This window comes from Rosa chinensis, chromosome 1 (assembly GCF_002994745.2).
Source record: "Rosa chinensis cultivar Old Blush chromosome 1, RchiOBHm-V2, whole genome shotgun sequence".
Taxonomy (NCBI): domain Eukaryota; kingdom Viridiplantae; phylum Streptophyta; class Magnoliopsida; order Rosales; family Rosaceae; genus Rosa; species Rosa chinensis.
In genome coordinates, this window is record NC_037088.1 from 48,289,085 (window position 1) to 48,302,955 (window position 13,871).

At 41.0% G+C, this 13,871-nt stretch overlaps 2 protein-coding genes across 2 annotated transcripts; one reads left to right on the forward strand and one right to left on the reverse strand.

The window, feature by feature from the left end:
• Window positions 1–1,207: 1,207 nt before the first annotated feature.
• LOC112181593 (LRR receptor-like serine/threonine-protein kinase EFR) lies at window positions 1,208–4,678 on the reverse strand. The gene is made up of 3 exons (XM_024319969.2): window positions 4,277–4,678; window positions 1,981–3,601; window positions 1,208–1,851 (listed from the first exon to the last, which is right to left on the reverse strand). Exons 1-3 carry the CDS (start codon window positions 4,676–4,678, stop codon window positions 1,472–1,474), a joined length of 2,403 nt encoding a protein of 800 aa, XP_024175737.2. The 3' UTR covers window positions 1,208–1,471.
• Window positions 4,632–7,121, forward strand: LOC121052208. Its single transcript, XM_040516603.1, has 2 exons — window positions 4,632–5,351; window positions 5,949–7,121. Exon 2 carries the CDS (start codon window positions 5,991–5,993, stop codon window positions 6,891–6,893), a length of 903 nt encoding a protein of 300 aa, XP_040372537.1. The 5' UTR covers window positions 4,632–5,351; window positions 5,949–5,990; the 3' UTR covers window positions 6,894–7,121.
• The last annotated feature ends 6,750 nt before the right edge of the window (window positions 7,122–13,871 follow it).

Genomic DNA, 13,871 nt, shown 5'->3' on the forward strand with positions numbered 1-13,871 from the left:
AATAGCTTTACATTTTCTTTAGCATAGTCGGTATCTCCTTGAAGTAATCTTGAATCTGTTATCTCTGTAACACGTTGTGCTAGAGCGGTCTTCACAAATTTATGAAGATTCGAGCCGTCACTGAACATGTGATCAGTTGGTTTCTTCCCCGTAAACATTTCTAACAATTAACAAGAGAATACCGAAGCTGTAGACATCTCCATATGTGGATACCTCATTTCTCATACCATTACAATGAATACTAAAACTTGTCACCACAATTGTACATTTGTACTTGTGCAAGACAAAAGAAAGAGAAAGGAAATTGTGAATCATATTTAGGGCTAGTAAATACCTGAAACAGCATAACCAATTGATCCTCTGATCCCAACAGAACTTGATTGATTTGCAGAAGCAGTACTGTGGTTAGTTTTGGGAGAACATTGCTTGGCTTGAGATCCCGGTGAACAATTGGTTGTTCACCACGATTTAAGAGATAATCCAGTGCATGAGCAATATCAATGACAATATCGAGCCTTTGAATAGGACCTAAATTCTTTGGTGGGTCTCTTGCATCTTCTTTCCAGTTCCAAGTGAAAGTGGTATATGGTTCTGAAATTGGTAAGTTCCAAGTGAGGTATATGACAAATCAATTTATAGACATGACAAAATTACTTCACTCTTCGCTTAATAATTATAGCTGTTGGTTTTCCAAAGAGACATAGGAAAGTGCAATGATTACATAACAAGGCAAGTTCACAAAATTGGCATGGTGCACCTTTATTTTCCAGAAAAGAAGTGTATTATTTCTTCCCTGAGTTTCGTTGGTACAGGGCATCTGCAATTTCTCTTCCAATACACGTTTATTACTAAAGAAAAAGACATTGTCACGGCATGTTGTTACCAGATTGAAAGTCTCAATTTAATTGCCTTTTGCAGAGTCACTCTTTCTAAATCTAAGCATGATCTATTATGGTTGATAAGAAGGTGCATCACATATGGACTTTGGGGTAGACTTTCATCTAATTAGACAAAACTGATTTACACTGCATTGATCGAGACACATTAATTTAGCCAATAGTACTGTTCGATTTTAATTATTTCCCAGCAATTATAGCAGAAACACTTAAATCACACACAGCACAAAAGACATGCTCTATATCAATTCCATGCTCAATTGGTAAAAATACATGCTAAATCACAACACAACTGAATGAAGGTTAGGATGTTGCAATACAACTGATCAAGCTCATGACAGCTCCAGCTTGATTCATTGATCCGAATGGGATCATGTACGTGTTTCGATTTAGGATACATATTTACAATAAGCATTAGTACTCTTCCTTATTCATTTTAGTACATTAACATGCAAATTTCAAGAACCACTATGGTAGCAACAGGACTTCAGAGAATTCAAAAACAAAACAGATCAGAATACAAGAAGCATACAACAATTTATTAGCCATCACAAAACATAATAATTTGAAAGGTTCTAGTTGAGAAGATTGCGCCTAATGGATTGCAATTCAGATGCAACATCACTTATATCCTTTCTGTTTGTGGGGGATTCAACAGAACATGCAATTCCTATACCAAGTATCAGAGTCAAGCACTCTTCAATTTTCTGTGCTGTCACAGTCAATCGGCTGTGCCTGTGAGCTTCAGTGACATTAGTGGTGCCTTCTTGAAGAACAAGTGATTCTGAAATCTCTGAAACTAGTTCAGGGAGGGCTGTCTTCACATAATTATGAAGATTCAAGCTGTCACTAAACATGTGATCAGTGGGTCGCTTCCCCGTAAACATTTCTAACAAGACAATGCCAAAGCTGTAGACATCCCCGTATGTGGATACCTCACTTCCCATACCATACTCTACAATTTAAACAATATCATAAATATTTGTCACTACATATGCATAAATCAAATAGCTCTCAGTGTTTTTGAAATATGTTACAGAAAACAGGGTGAGCAAAATTTTTTGAAGCATATGAGGGAAATTACCTGGTGCAGCATAACCAACCGATCCTCTAATTCCAATAGAGCTTGATTGATTTCCAGAAACACTCATGGTTGGTTCTGAGAGAAACCTTGACAGCCCAAAGTCAGAAACATGTCCAGTCAGGTCACCATCCATGAGAACATTACTTGGCTTGAGATCACAATGAACGATCGGTGTTTCACAATGGTTGTGAAGATAATCCAATGCACTAGCAACATCAATGGCAATGTTGAGCCTCTGAATAAGACTTAAAATTTTGGGTGCTTCTGTTGCCTCTCCAGTTCCAGTAGATGGATGCAACCACTCTTCTAAGCTCCCATTGTCCATGACCTCGTAAACAAGAGCCTTGAAATCATTGCCGCCAAAATCAATACTTGAACATGCAGTTAAGATCTTGACCAAATTTCGATGTCTGATATTTCTCAATGCCTCACATTCGGCCATGAAACTCTTAGCTGCTCCCTGGTGTAACATGTTAAGCACCTTCACAGCGACAACAACTCTTTCATCAGCAAGGATTCCTTTGTACACAGACCCAAAAGCACCCACACCGATCAAATTAGCTGAAGAAAAACCATCGGTAGCTCTGAGGAGTGTCGCATATGAAACTTGCAAAACAGAGTTCCCCAAAGTGCTTAAATTAGTTTCTTTCTTTTTCTTACCAAGAAGAAAAAGAGACAGCACCACCAATCCCAAAAGGCTGAACCCGGAGACTAGAGAGATCATTAGCTTCATTCTACGAGATAGGGCTTCTCCTTTAGACTCATTAAGCTTGCATAGAGGAAGTCGAAGACTAGCCATACCTCCGCAGAGTCTAGCATTTCCAGCAACTGAAGTCGCACTTGCATTCTTAAAAACACCGCCAGTTGGTACTGCTCCCCAAAACTGGTTGAAGGAGAGGTTCAGGTACTCCAAGTTCAGATCCTCAAGAAATTGTGGAATCTCTCCCAACAAATTGTTGCGAGAAAGGTCTAAATCTCGAATCCCTCTCAATTCATTCATAGATGAAGGAATGGGTCCCAAGAAGAAGTTGCCTTGCAAGTGTAGTACTTCTAAGCTCTCGCAATTGCTGAGGCTACTGGGAAGTTCTCCTGATAACAAATTGTCAGAAACGTCCAGTTGACCTAAATTCTTCAGTTTCCCAATCTCCATCGGAAGGGAACCAGTGAATTGGTTTCTGTTCAATGCCAAAACTGTTGATAAAGATGAGAGGCCAATAACTTGGGGCGGTATCTTGCCATTCAGATTGTTTCCTGAAAGAACTAATTCGTTTAACCAGTGGCATTTCCCTAGGCTGGACGGGATGCTACTCTGTAGATTATTTTCTTGCAATTGGAGAAGTGTTAACAATGTTAAATTTCCAAAAGAAGATGGAATGCTCCCTGATAATTGGTTGTTGTTAAGAAACAATCGCTCAAGCCCTGAAAGCTGCCCAATGTCTGTGGGGATGCTACCTGTGAAGGAGTTTCTTGACATAGAGAGTGATTGCAGGTTGACAAGATTCCCTAATCCAGTTGGGATGCTTCCATGTAGGTGGTTTCCTCCAAGTGCAAGCGCTCGGAGATTGATTGAGAGATTGGATATTGATGTGGGCAACGTCCCTCCAAAATTATTGTCCTTGAACTGCAATATATTTAGTTGTGTGGCATTGATCAATTCTGAGACAAAACTCAAGTCACCATCTTTACTGCTTCCAAGATTATTATCAAAGACACTGAACTTCACAATGTTATGAAGATTTCGTAAATTTGGCACCTGTCCAGAGAGTTTGTTGGAATTACACTGAAGCACCACAAGATTTGTTGCCTTGGATATTGAGGAAGGGATGGCCCCAGTAAATTGATTGTAGGCAACGGAAAAGATTTGAAGGTTGGGAAAAGCATTGCTCAAGTTTGATGGAAGACTTCCTTGAATCTGGTTTTTTGCTACAGCGAAATCAACTATACTAGAGAGGTTGTAAATGCCGGAAGGGATGATACCAGATAATTTATTTGAGTCGAAATAGATACGTGTTAATCTTTTCAACTGGCATAGAGAACTAGGGATGCTTCCTTCTAAGTTATTCAAAGATGATGAAAATATCTCGAGAGATGAAAGGTTCCCGAAAGAAGGAGGGATCACTCCTGTTAAATTGTTGGATGCCAATCTTAAAGCTTGAAGCTTTGACAAGGAACTCAGTTTGGGAGGAATTTTACCCACTAGATTGTTTCCTCTAAGAAAGAGAGTGATGAGTTCAAAGCAATTGGATATATTGGCAGGAATGGTGCCTGTAAGTGAGTTATTGTGTAGAAGCAGTACCTGCAATCTATGCAAATTCCCAATTTGAGGAGGGATGTGATGAGTGAAGCTATTGTTCTCGAAAATTAGCACTCTTAAGAAGCTTAGATTTCCGATGTGTGGAGATATGGATCCCCCCAAAGCTAGAGAGCCCAAGTCCAGCTTCGTCACCTTTTGGCGATGTCGTCGACTGCAGGTGATGCCGTGCCACTGGCAAAAGTGAAGGGTTTCATTCCATGAGCTTGTGACCCGGTTGGGATCATGTTGTATTTGAGCTTTGATTGCTAGCAATGCCAGCCTATCCGTCTCATTCCCTTCGAGTCTAGGATGGTTCAATTGCATGAAGCTACAACAGAAACTGGACATGGAATTTAAAACTAATGAGTATATCAAAACCAATTTCATAACCAAAACTCTCCCCATTTTTAGTTTCTTCTTTAGACTAAAGGGATTGAGATACATATGGGTGGTGCTGGGTTGTGAAATAGGTAGTTTTATGTGAGGCATGACAATCTAATTTATGGGATAGGAAGATTTAGAATATGTGATCAACAAGTACTCGAAGGGATGGAGAACCAACCACTGTTGATTGATTCATTGCATTCTTCCAAAACAAGACCGACTTAACTCGCTTGCTTCCAACTAGAGACGACTCTCGTTTTCCAAAGGCAACTGTTGTTAGTGTGTACTATGGGGCGAGCGTCTGCTGACCACCCCCGGGTGGATGTCTAACTGGGTTTTAACAATGCGTGGCTTTCACGCTCTGTTGATGTTAGGAGTACCAAAAAAAAATTTTGAGGTCAGTAAATTTATGTTTACTGTGCCATAAAGATGATGACCGACCGAAATTTGAATTTCATCAACCCTAACTTTTGCCTCCGCCGCACAGAGCTGCTTTGGGAGGAGTTCACACTTTGAATCTCATCAACCCAAACTTTTTGCCTCCAGTCGTCCCCATCGCTTGCCCCGATACCTCACACCCACCATGTACCACCCCCGCCGGGCTGTTATCCTCCGCCACCGCCACCGCCTCCTCCTTATTTTGCATTATCACCCTCAATCTCGCCTTCAGCTACCTCCTCAGCAGCTCAATCAGGTATGTCCGTATGTGTATGTTTCTGCATTTCTGGGATATGATGTTGAAGATTTGAGTTTTGTGTGTAGAGATATATATAGTTTGTGATTTTAAGAAGCTTATGTTCAAGTTCAGAGATATATATATATATATATATATATATATATATATATATATATACACACACTAGCCTCTTAATATACGCTTGCGCGTGTGTCAATTGGCTTTTTTAATGTATTTTTTATCAAAAAATTGATTTTACATAATTTATTTCTTCATTAAACTGCAATAAAAAATAAAAAATAAGGAATAATACAGTTTCTGAACTTGTGGTAAATAACAATTGGGATTCATTGCTTACACGTCTAATAAAAGCCCTCCCACATTGAGATTAACAGTTTCTTCTCTCTCTTCTTTTCTTTTTCTCTTTTCCTGTTTTTCTTTTTCCTATTTTTAATTTACTGTTTTATCCATCATCTATTAAAGTTTATAGTCTTAGAGTTTTAATTAATCAAGGGCAATTGTAGAATTATTGAAAATTTAATCTTAAGCCTTATTGGCTTAATTAATACTGATATATATATATATTTATTTATTTTTGGTCTTGTTATTGTGTAGGTAGAATGAAAGGAACTAATAATAAATATCTTCTCAAGTGAGATGAAAACCTTAGCAGCGCTCCCTCTCGCGCTAACTGTAGTGCCGCCTCCCCAGGTCGGTAATAAGCAGAGCCGCTCTGGCCGGCTTCCAACCCCAAGGCATTTGGGTCAGTTTCCTCCCATAACTTTTGAGCCTTCTAGTCTTCGGGTTCACCTACCCCTGTCAAGATCTGCTGCTGTTATCAATGACTATGGCGGCAGGATTGTTCTATTATGCCCAGACCGTGGAGACGCCTACGGCGGTCCAAACAAGCCTTCAAACCTCAGACCTTTGGATTCGATCCTTTTTCTCCCGTCGACTGTCCTTGTGTTGTCAAGACTTGAACCGTCCTCTTGGGAAGGCTGCCTGCAATCGTCGTGGTGGCCTGATTGGTGGAGGCTCGATTTTCAGATCTCTGAACTGGATGGTGGCGGTGGCCTATACTATGGTAGAGAGGTTTTTACAATCAGGTTACCTTCGTCAAGAAGCATAGCTGCTCGATGGTGCAGTCCAAAGTCTGGGGATCGTCACCATGCTTCATCGTCGTTGGGTTGGTCTTGGCCGCTGGAGGCGTTGAAGTCAAGCTGTTTGATGGAGGCGCTGGAGGTGCGAAAAATTCTGCTCCAATTTGCAAGGGCAGAGACTAGAGGCGTCAGGCCTCGATCTGAGGGTCTGGAGACAAGCAATTTTGCATCCCGCCGGACTGGTGGTGGAACACCATGCATCGTGCCGGACAATGGTGTCTTCCCGATGGGGATGCCCACATCATGGCGGTTTGGACGGCTGCCGGCGATTTTGGTGGAGAGGGAAGCATGCTGGTGGGTCCTGGGGCTTCTTGGGCTGCTAGTTCTGAAATCAAGTTTTGGGCTAGAATCTCTTGGATCCGGCATGAGCATTGGGTCTTTGTACCCATTCTTCAATTAGTTTTGTTTTTTAACTAGCCTATTACTATGCAAGATTAGTTCATAGTTATAGGCTCACTTTAAATAAGTGAGCGATAAGTTCGAATATAGTAGGTCTATCCTATGTACCACTGTGGCTCCTCCACGAATTCTTGTCTGGCCATTGTTATGTGTCAGCGGATGGGTATGTAATGGCCTTCTTGGCATGAGTTATTATTATCAATGGATTTCCATTATTCAAAAAAAAAAAGGTAGAATGAAAGGAGGGTTTAATGATTGAACGGTAAACAAATCTCCCTTATTACTATAGTGCTCATGTCAGCAACTATTCTTTTAGCAGTGAGGGATGTCTAACTGGGTTTTAACTAGATTCCGGACCATAAAACCGATGGGATTAATAGTGATCAAGTGACAAACACTGTTGAGAATAATGGTAAGACGATGCATTTTTTCTTTTGCCTAGTTTATTGATGAGGAGTTTATAGCAGCCCGTATTTTGATTAAAGTAGTGCTTTGGTAAGTATTGTTGTTGTGCTTTATCAAGCTGTTTACCAAAGCAGCATGAGAATGTTGCCAAATCAGGTGCTCTTGAATTTTCTTATCATGATGCTACTCTGCAGGTTGTGCAGCAATTGTAACATGTTTTAATATCCAAGCAGATCTATCTACTTTGAGCATCGTGGTATAATTTGGGCTTATTTTGTGTATCATATGGTGTAGGGATTTCCTTAAGTGAATTAAAAGAAGGTGCTAATATAGTTGGAGAAGAAGCTAGCCATACCTCCGCAGAGTCTAGCATTTCCAGCAACCAAAGTCGCACTTGCATTCTTAAAAATACCACCAGTTGGTACTGTTCCCCAAAATTGATTGAAGGATAGGTTCAGATTCTCCAAGTTTCCAAAGCGCTCGAAAAACTGTGGAATATATCCTGACAAATCGTTGCGAGAGAGGTCTAAATCTCGAATCCCTCTCAATTCCTTCATAGATGAAGGGACGTGCCCGTTGAACAAGTTTCCTTGCAAATATAGGACTTCTAAGCTCTGGCAATTGCCTAGGCTAATAGGAAGTTCTCCTGATAACATGCAAGTTCTTAGAAACGTCCAGTACACCTAGATTCTTCAACTTTCCTATCTCAACAAGAAGGGAATCAGTGAATTGGTTTCTATTCAAAATTGTTGATAAAGATGAGAGGCCAATAACTTGGGGCGGTATCGTGCCTTTCTAATTGTTTCCGGAAAGACCCAATTCGATTAACCATTGGCATTTCCCAAGGCTGGACGGGATGCTACCCTCTAGATTATTTTCTTGCAATTGGAGAATTGTTAATAATGTTAAATTTCCAAGAGAAGATGGAATGCTCCCTGATAATTGGTTGTTATTAAGAAACAACCGCCCAAGCCTTGAAAGCTGCCCAATGTCATTGGGGATGCTATCTGTGAAGAAGTTTCCCCCCAGAGAGAGCAATTGCAAGTTGATAAGATTCGCTAATCCAGTTGGGATGCTTCCATGCAGTTTGTTTCCACCAATTCCTAGGATTTGGAGATCGGTTGAGAGATTGGATATTGATGTGGGCAATGTCCTTTCGAAATTATTGAAGCCGAACACCAATCTAGTTAGTTGTGTGGCATTGATCAATTCTGAGACAAAACTCAAGTCACCCTGTTTACCGCTTCCAAGATTATTATCACCGACTGTGAATATCACAAGGTTATGAAGCTTTTGTAAATTTGGCACCTGACCAGTGAGTTTGTTAAGTGAACATTGAAAGGACACAAGATTTATAGCATTGGATAGTGACCAAGGGATGGCCCCTGTAAATTGATTTTCGGAAACGGAAAAGATTTGAAGGTTGGGAAAAGCATTGCCCAAGTTTGATGGAAGACCTCCTTGAATTTGGTTTATTGCTACATCGAAAAGAACTATACTAGAGAGGTTGTAAATGCAGGAAGGAATGATACCATATAACCTATTTGACTCGAAATAGATACTTGTTAATCTTTTCAACTGGCATAGAGAACTAGGAATCTTCCTTCTAAGTTATTATGAACTATAGAAAATTCCTCGAGAGAAGAAATGTTCCCCAGAGAAGGAGGGATCTCTCCTGTTAAATTGTTGAATTCCAAACCAAAAGTCTAAAGCTTTGACAAGGAACTCAGTTTGGGAGGAATTTTACCCACTAGATTGTTCCTAGCAAGACGGACAAGACGAAGAGTGATGAGTTTGAATCAATTAGATAGAGGGTCCATGACCCAAAGCACCAAAATCAGCCAAAATTATCTCACTTGCCCCAGCAACAAATTTTTATTCCCACTTACCTTATTTAAAGCAAAATAACAATTTCACCCCTAACCAAATTGTTTATTCCCTCGATCTCTCTCCTCTTTCAGATCGCGCTCTCTCTCCTCTCTCTCATCCCTCTCAAATTTCAGATTGCTCTCTCTCTCTCTCTCTCTCTCTCTCTCTCTCTCTCTCTCTCTCTCTCTCTCTCTCTCTCTCTCCCTCTCTCCCTCTCTCCCTCCCTCCCTCCCTCCCTCCCTCCCTCCCCCCCCCCTCCCTCCCCCCCTCCTATTCAAGGCCGTCGGAGCAAGGGTACTTGCCGGAGGCTCCGATGATTTCCACCTGAAATTGGCGCATGCATCGATGCCACTGCAAGCCGCTGCTCCATGTCGCCGCATGCATCGATGCAGGAAATTGGACCGTTTGATTTTTGCACCCGTCGCACAAGACCTTCATCATCAAGAAGAAGCTGGGGAAGAAGATGAAGCATAACAAGCCCATCCCTCACTGGATGTCGCATAAGGATCCTCTACTTTCTACTCATAGTTTTTACAGCTTCATAATTTTCATCCTCTTATTGGTAGCTCCTTTTTGCTGGTTAGCGTAGGAGATTTCCCTTTCTGGAGGCCGATCGAATAATGAAAGGTTTGGTTGAAATATGAACTCGGATGAATAATGCAAAGCTTTGGTTGGTATCAGGGTTAAAAGCTTTGGGGTAGTGGCTTACCTTTTAAATTCATTGAAAGCTTTGCTTGGCTCTCTATGTTGAAAAGTCAAACTCTTATCCAACAAAGGACATACAAGAAAACAAGTCAAATTGAACCGTCATGGCCAGCATGACCTTTTTTTCTTTTTCTTTTTTTGTGATATTATTTTTTTGAGTGTGGGATTATGGAATAACAGTCTTTTTGCACTTTTTTTTTCAAAAATTTTTGATTGAGCTTTGTACTGATTAAATCAATATATAGGTGAATATATAATGTTGTTTAGATGTGCAGATGTGCCGCTAAAAATATTGAATTCTAAATTCAAAGTTGTTTATTGCCCCCTGAAGAGGTCTATTGGGGGGCAATAGACGTTTATTGAAGGGCAATAAATGTTTTGAATTGATGTAGTCTCCTCATTTTTTTCCTTAATCAAAGTTTTTTTGTCTAATTTTATAGAGACTAGTTCCTATTTCGACGATCGAAAGTTCTGTTGGGGTCCAATAGACGTCTATTGGGGGGCAATACAGGTTTATTCATAGGGCAATAAACCTCCTCGGCCTCATATGAGATCTCTAACAACCTCTTTGATGACTTCCGGCGATGTTTCATAAACCTCTATTGCCCCTTAATAGACATCTATTGGAGGGCAATAGAGGTTTATTGCCCCTTTATTGGGGGGAAATAGACGTCTATTTGGGGGCAATACATCTTTCCAGCTACCTATGGGATCTCCGACGATCTCTTTAGGAACTTCCGGCTAGATTTTCAGAGAAGTCCGGTGGGTGGTGGCCGGTGACCGAATTCCTGCTACCGGTGGCAGAAATCCGACAGTCGGTGACTGGATTCCTGTGGCCGGTGATGGAACTCCGGCGAAGTCTCTTATGGCTTCTCTCTCTCTCTCTCTCTCTCTCTCTCTCTCTCTCTCTCTCTCTATGTAACAAATGGGTGAGGGTAAAATAGTCTCCAAAATAAATGAAAAAAGAAAAAATATATATAATTGGGTATTAGGGAAAACCTTATTAGAGTCTTCATGGGTAAAGGGGAATAAAAAAAAACTTAATGAGGTAAGTGGGAAAAAAATCTCTAGAATTAGGGTAAATGGACAAAATCCCTATTATAATTGATTCATTGAAGGCATTAATATACATCAAATTGATTTGCTTGTCATATCTTAATTTCCTAGAAATTAAAACATGTTTAAGGGAAACGGGAATTGAGAGAACATCGCTGTGTGTTCTCATTGATAATAGGGGCCTCTTTATATATAGGATTACAGTGCATAGAGTCTGAATCATACAAGGAAAGATAATCATACATTGATTAGGAATATCCAGATTCTTCTAATTAAACCCTATTACCACTAGGTCAAGTAACCTAGAGTTTGGGCCACACACAAAATATGGATTTACTTAAACACTCCCCCTTGTGTCGCCCAAACGCGGTGCTTCTCTCGTTGCCTCGCTAAAAACCTTGCCGAGTAACAAAAACCCAGTGGGACAAAAATAACCTTGGTCGAAGGGGAAAAAGAGCACAACACACCCTTCACGATTCGAGACGAACATGTAGACATCTCCCCCTAATGTCTGCGCCTCCCCCTAATGATTATTACCATGGGAATTCAAATAATTTCCGCAAGTCAATTCTTGCCACATGTTTCTCGAACATGGATTTGGGCAATGACTTAGTAAACAAGTCTGCCACATTGTCCTCAAATCGAACCTGGTTTACTTTGATCTTGAGGAGCTTTTGTTGTTGCTGATTGTAGAAGAATTTGGGCGATATGTGCTTGGTGTTGTCACCTTTGATGTAGCCTTACTTTATTTGTTCAATGCAAGCATCATTATCCTCATAAATGCTCGTTGGCTCATCTGTGGTAGACTTCAGACCACAATTTCTTCGAACATGCGTAACTATGGATCGAAGCCATATACATTCACGAACTGCTTCGTGAAGAGCAATAATCTCTGCATGATTCGAAGAAGTAGCGACTAAGGTCTGCTTTGTAGACCTCCAAGATATCGCGATCTTTCCCATGGTGAATACATAACCAGTTTGGGAGCGATCTTTGTGTGGGTCAGAGAGGTACCCAGCATCAGCAAAACCTTCCAAAACACTTATATCATTTTGGGATGGGGAGAGGGAACGCAGTCCACCATGTATGGCGTCCTTGACACTTGATGGGTTCGAATCCATCGTCTCTCTATAGGGATAGAACAAGCCCATATCAATCGTACCGCTTAGGTATCGAAAGATATCTTTAACACTAGTCCAATGACGTCGTGTTGGTGCAGAGCTATATCTAGCTAGCAAGTTCACATCGAATGAGATGTCCGGTCTTGTGCATTGAGCTGAGTATAATAATGCGCCTATTGTACTTAGGTAAGGTACTTCTGCCTCTAGTATTTCTTCGTCGTCATCTTTTGGACGGAATTGGTCCTTCTTTGGATCAAGACTACGGACGACCATTAGGATGCTTGAAGGCTTAATTTTGTCAGTGTTGAAATGCCTAAGCATCTTTTGGGTATAAGCTGATTGATGAATCAGGATACCATCTCTACAGTGCTCAAGTTCCAAACCGAGGCAAAACCGTGTTTTCCCAAGATCTTTCATCTCAAACTCGGATTTCAAGTGTTTAGCGGTTTTCCTTAACTCTTTAAGGGTGCCAATTATGTTCATGTCATCGACATAAACCACTACTATTGCAAATCTAGAACTTGTCCTTTTTATGAACACATATGGGCATAGTTCATTGTTGACATATCCCTTACCAATCAAGTAGTCACTTAGATGGTTATACTACCACATCCGTCCGAATTGTTTCAATCCATATAGTGAGCGTTTCAACCTTATAGCAAACGCGCTCCGTGGTTTAGAGCCACTTGATTTGGGTAAATGAAGTCCGTCAAGAACCTTCATGTATATTTCTGTATCTAGATCCCCATATAGATACACAGTAACCACATCCATAAGCTGCATATTCAGTTTTTCGGATGACGTCCATTACGGGAGAATAGGTCTCCTCGTAGTCGATTCCAGGGCGTTGTGAGAAGCCTTGCGCCACAAGGTGAGCTTTGTACCTTACAATCTCGTTTATCTCATTACGCTTTCTAACGAATACCCATTTATGACCAACTGGTTTGGTGTTAGGAGGTATTGGTACAACCTTTCCAAATACCTTTCTTTTCGCTAAAGAATCAAGTTCTCCCTGGATCGCATCTTTCCATTTTGGCCAATAGGCTCTACGTTGACATTCATCAACGGAGCGTGGTTAGATGTCATTGGTCTCAATAATCTCACGCGCCACTGAATACGTGAATACATCATCAATGATGATGGAGTTTCTTTCCCACATCCCATTGGGAAGACTGTCTCATCAAAGTGACAATCCTCAAATCTAGCAGTAAAGAGATCGCATGTCAAGGGTTCAAGACAGCTGACGATAGTTGGAGATTCATAGCCAACATTTATGGCCATCCATCGTTGTGGACCCATCTTAGTACGCTGTGGAAGCATAATAGGCACATAAATGGCACACCCAAAAATGCGTAAGTGAGAGATATCAGGCTCGTACCCAGTCACTAGCTGTAACGCAGAGTAAGATTGGGTTGCAGTGGGTAGTAGACGAATTAGCGTAGCTGCATGCAATATTGCATATCCCCAAGCAGAAACAGGGAGATTGGTGCGCATAACCAATGTCTGTGCTATCATCTGTAGTTGTTTGATAGCGGCTTATGCGAGACCATTTTGGATATGAACATAGGGAACTGGATGCTCTACATCAATCCTCAGTGACATGCAATAGTCATCTAAAGTTTTCGATGTAAACTCCCCAGCATTATCAAGTCGAATTGACTTAATAGGATGGTCAGGGTAGTGAGCCCGTAGACGGATAATCTGGACGAGGAGTTTAGCATAAGCAGCATTTCGAGTGGACAACAGCGCGACATGTGACTAGCGTGTCGACGCATCAACCAATACCATAAAGTATTTAAAAGGTCTGCATGATGGTTGAATTG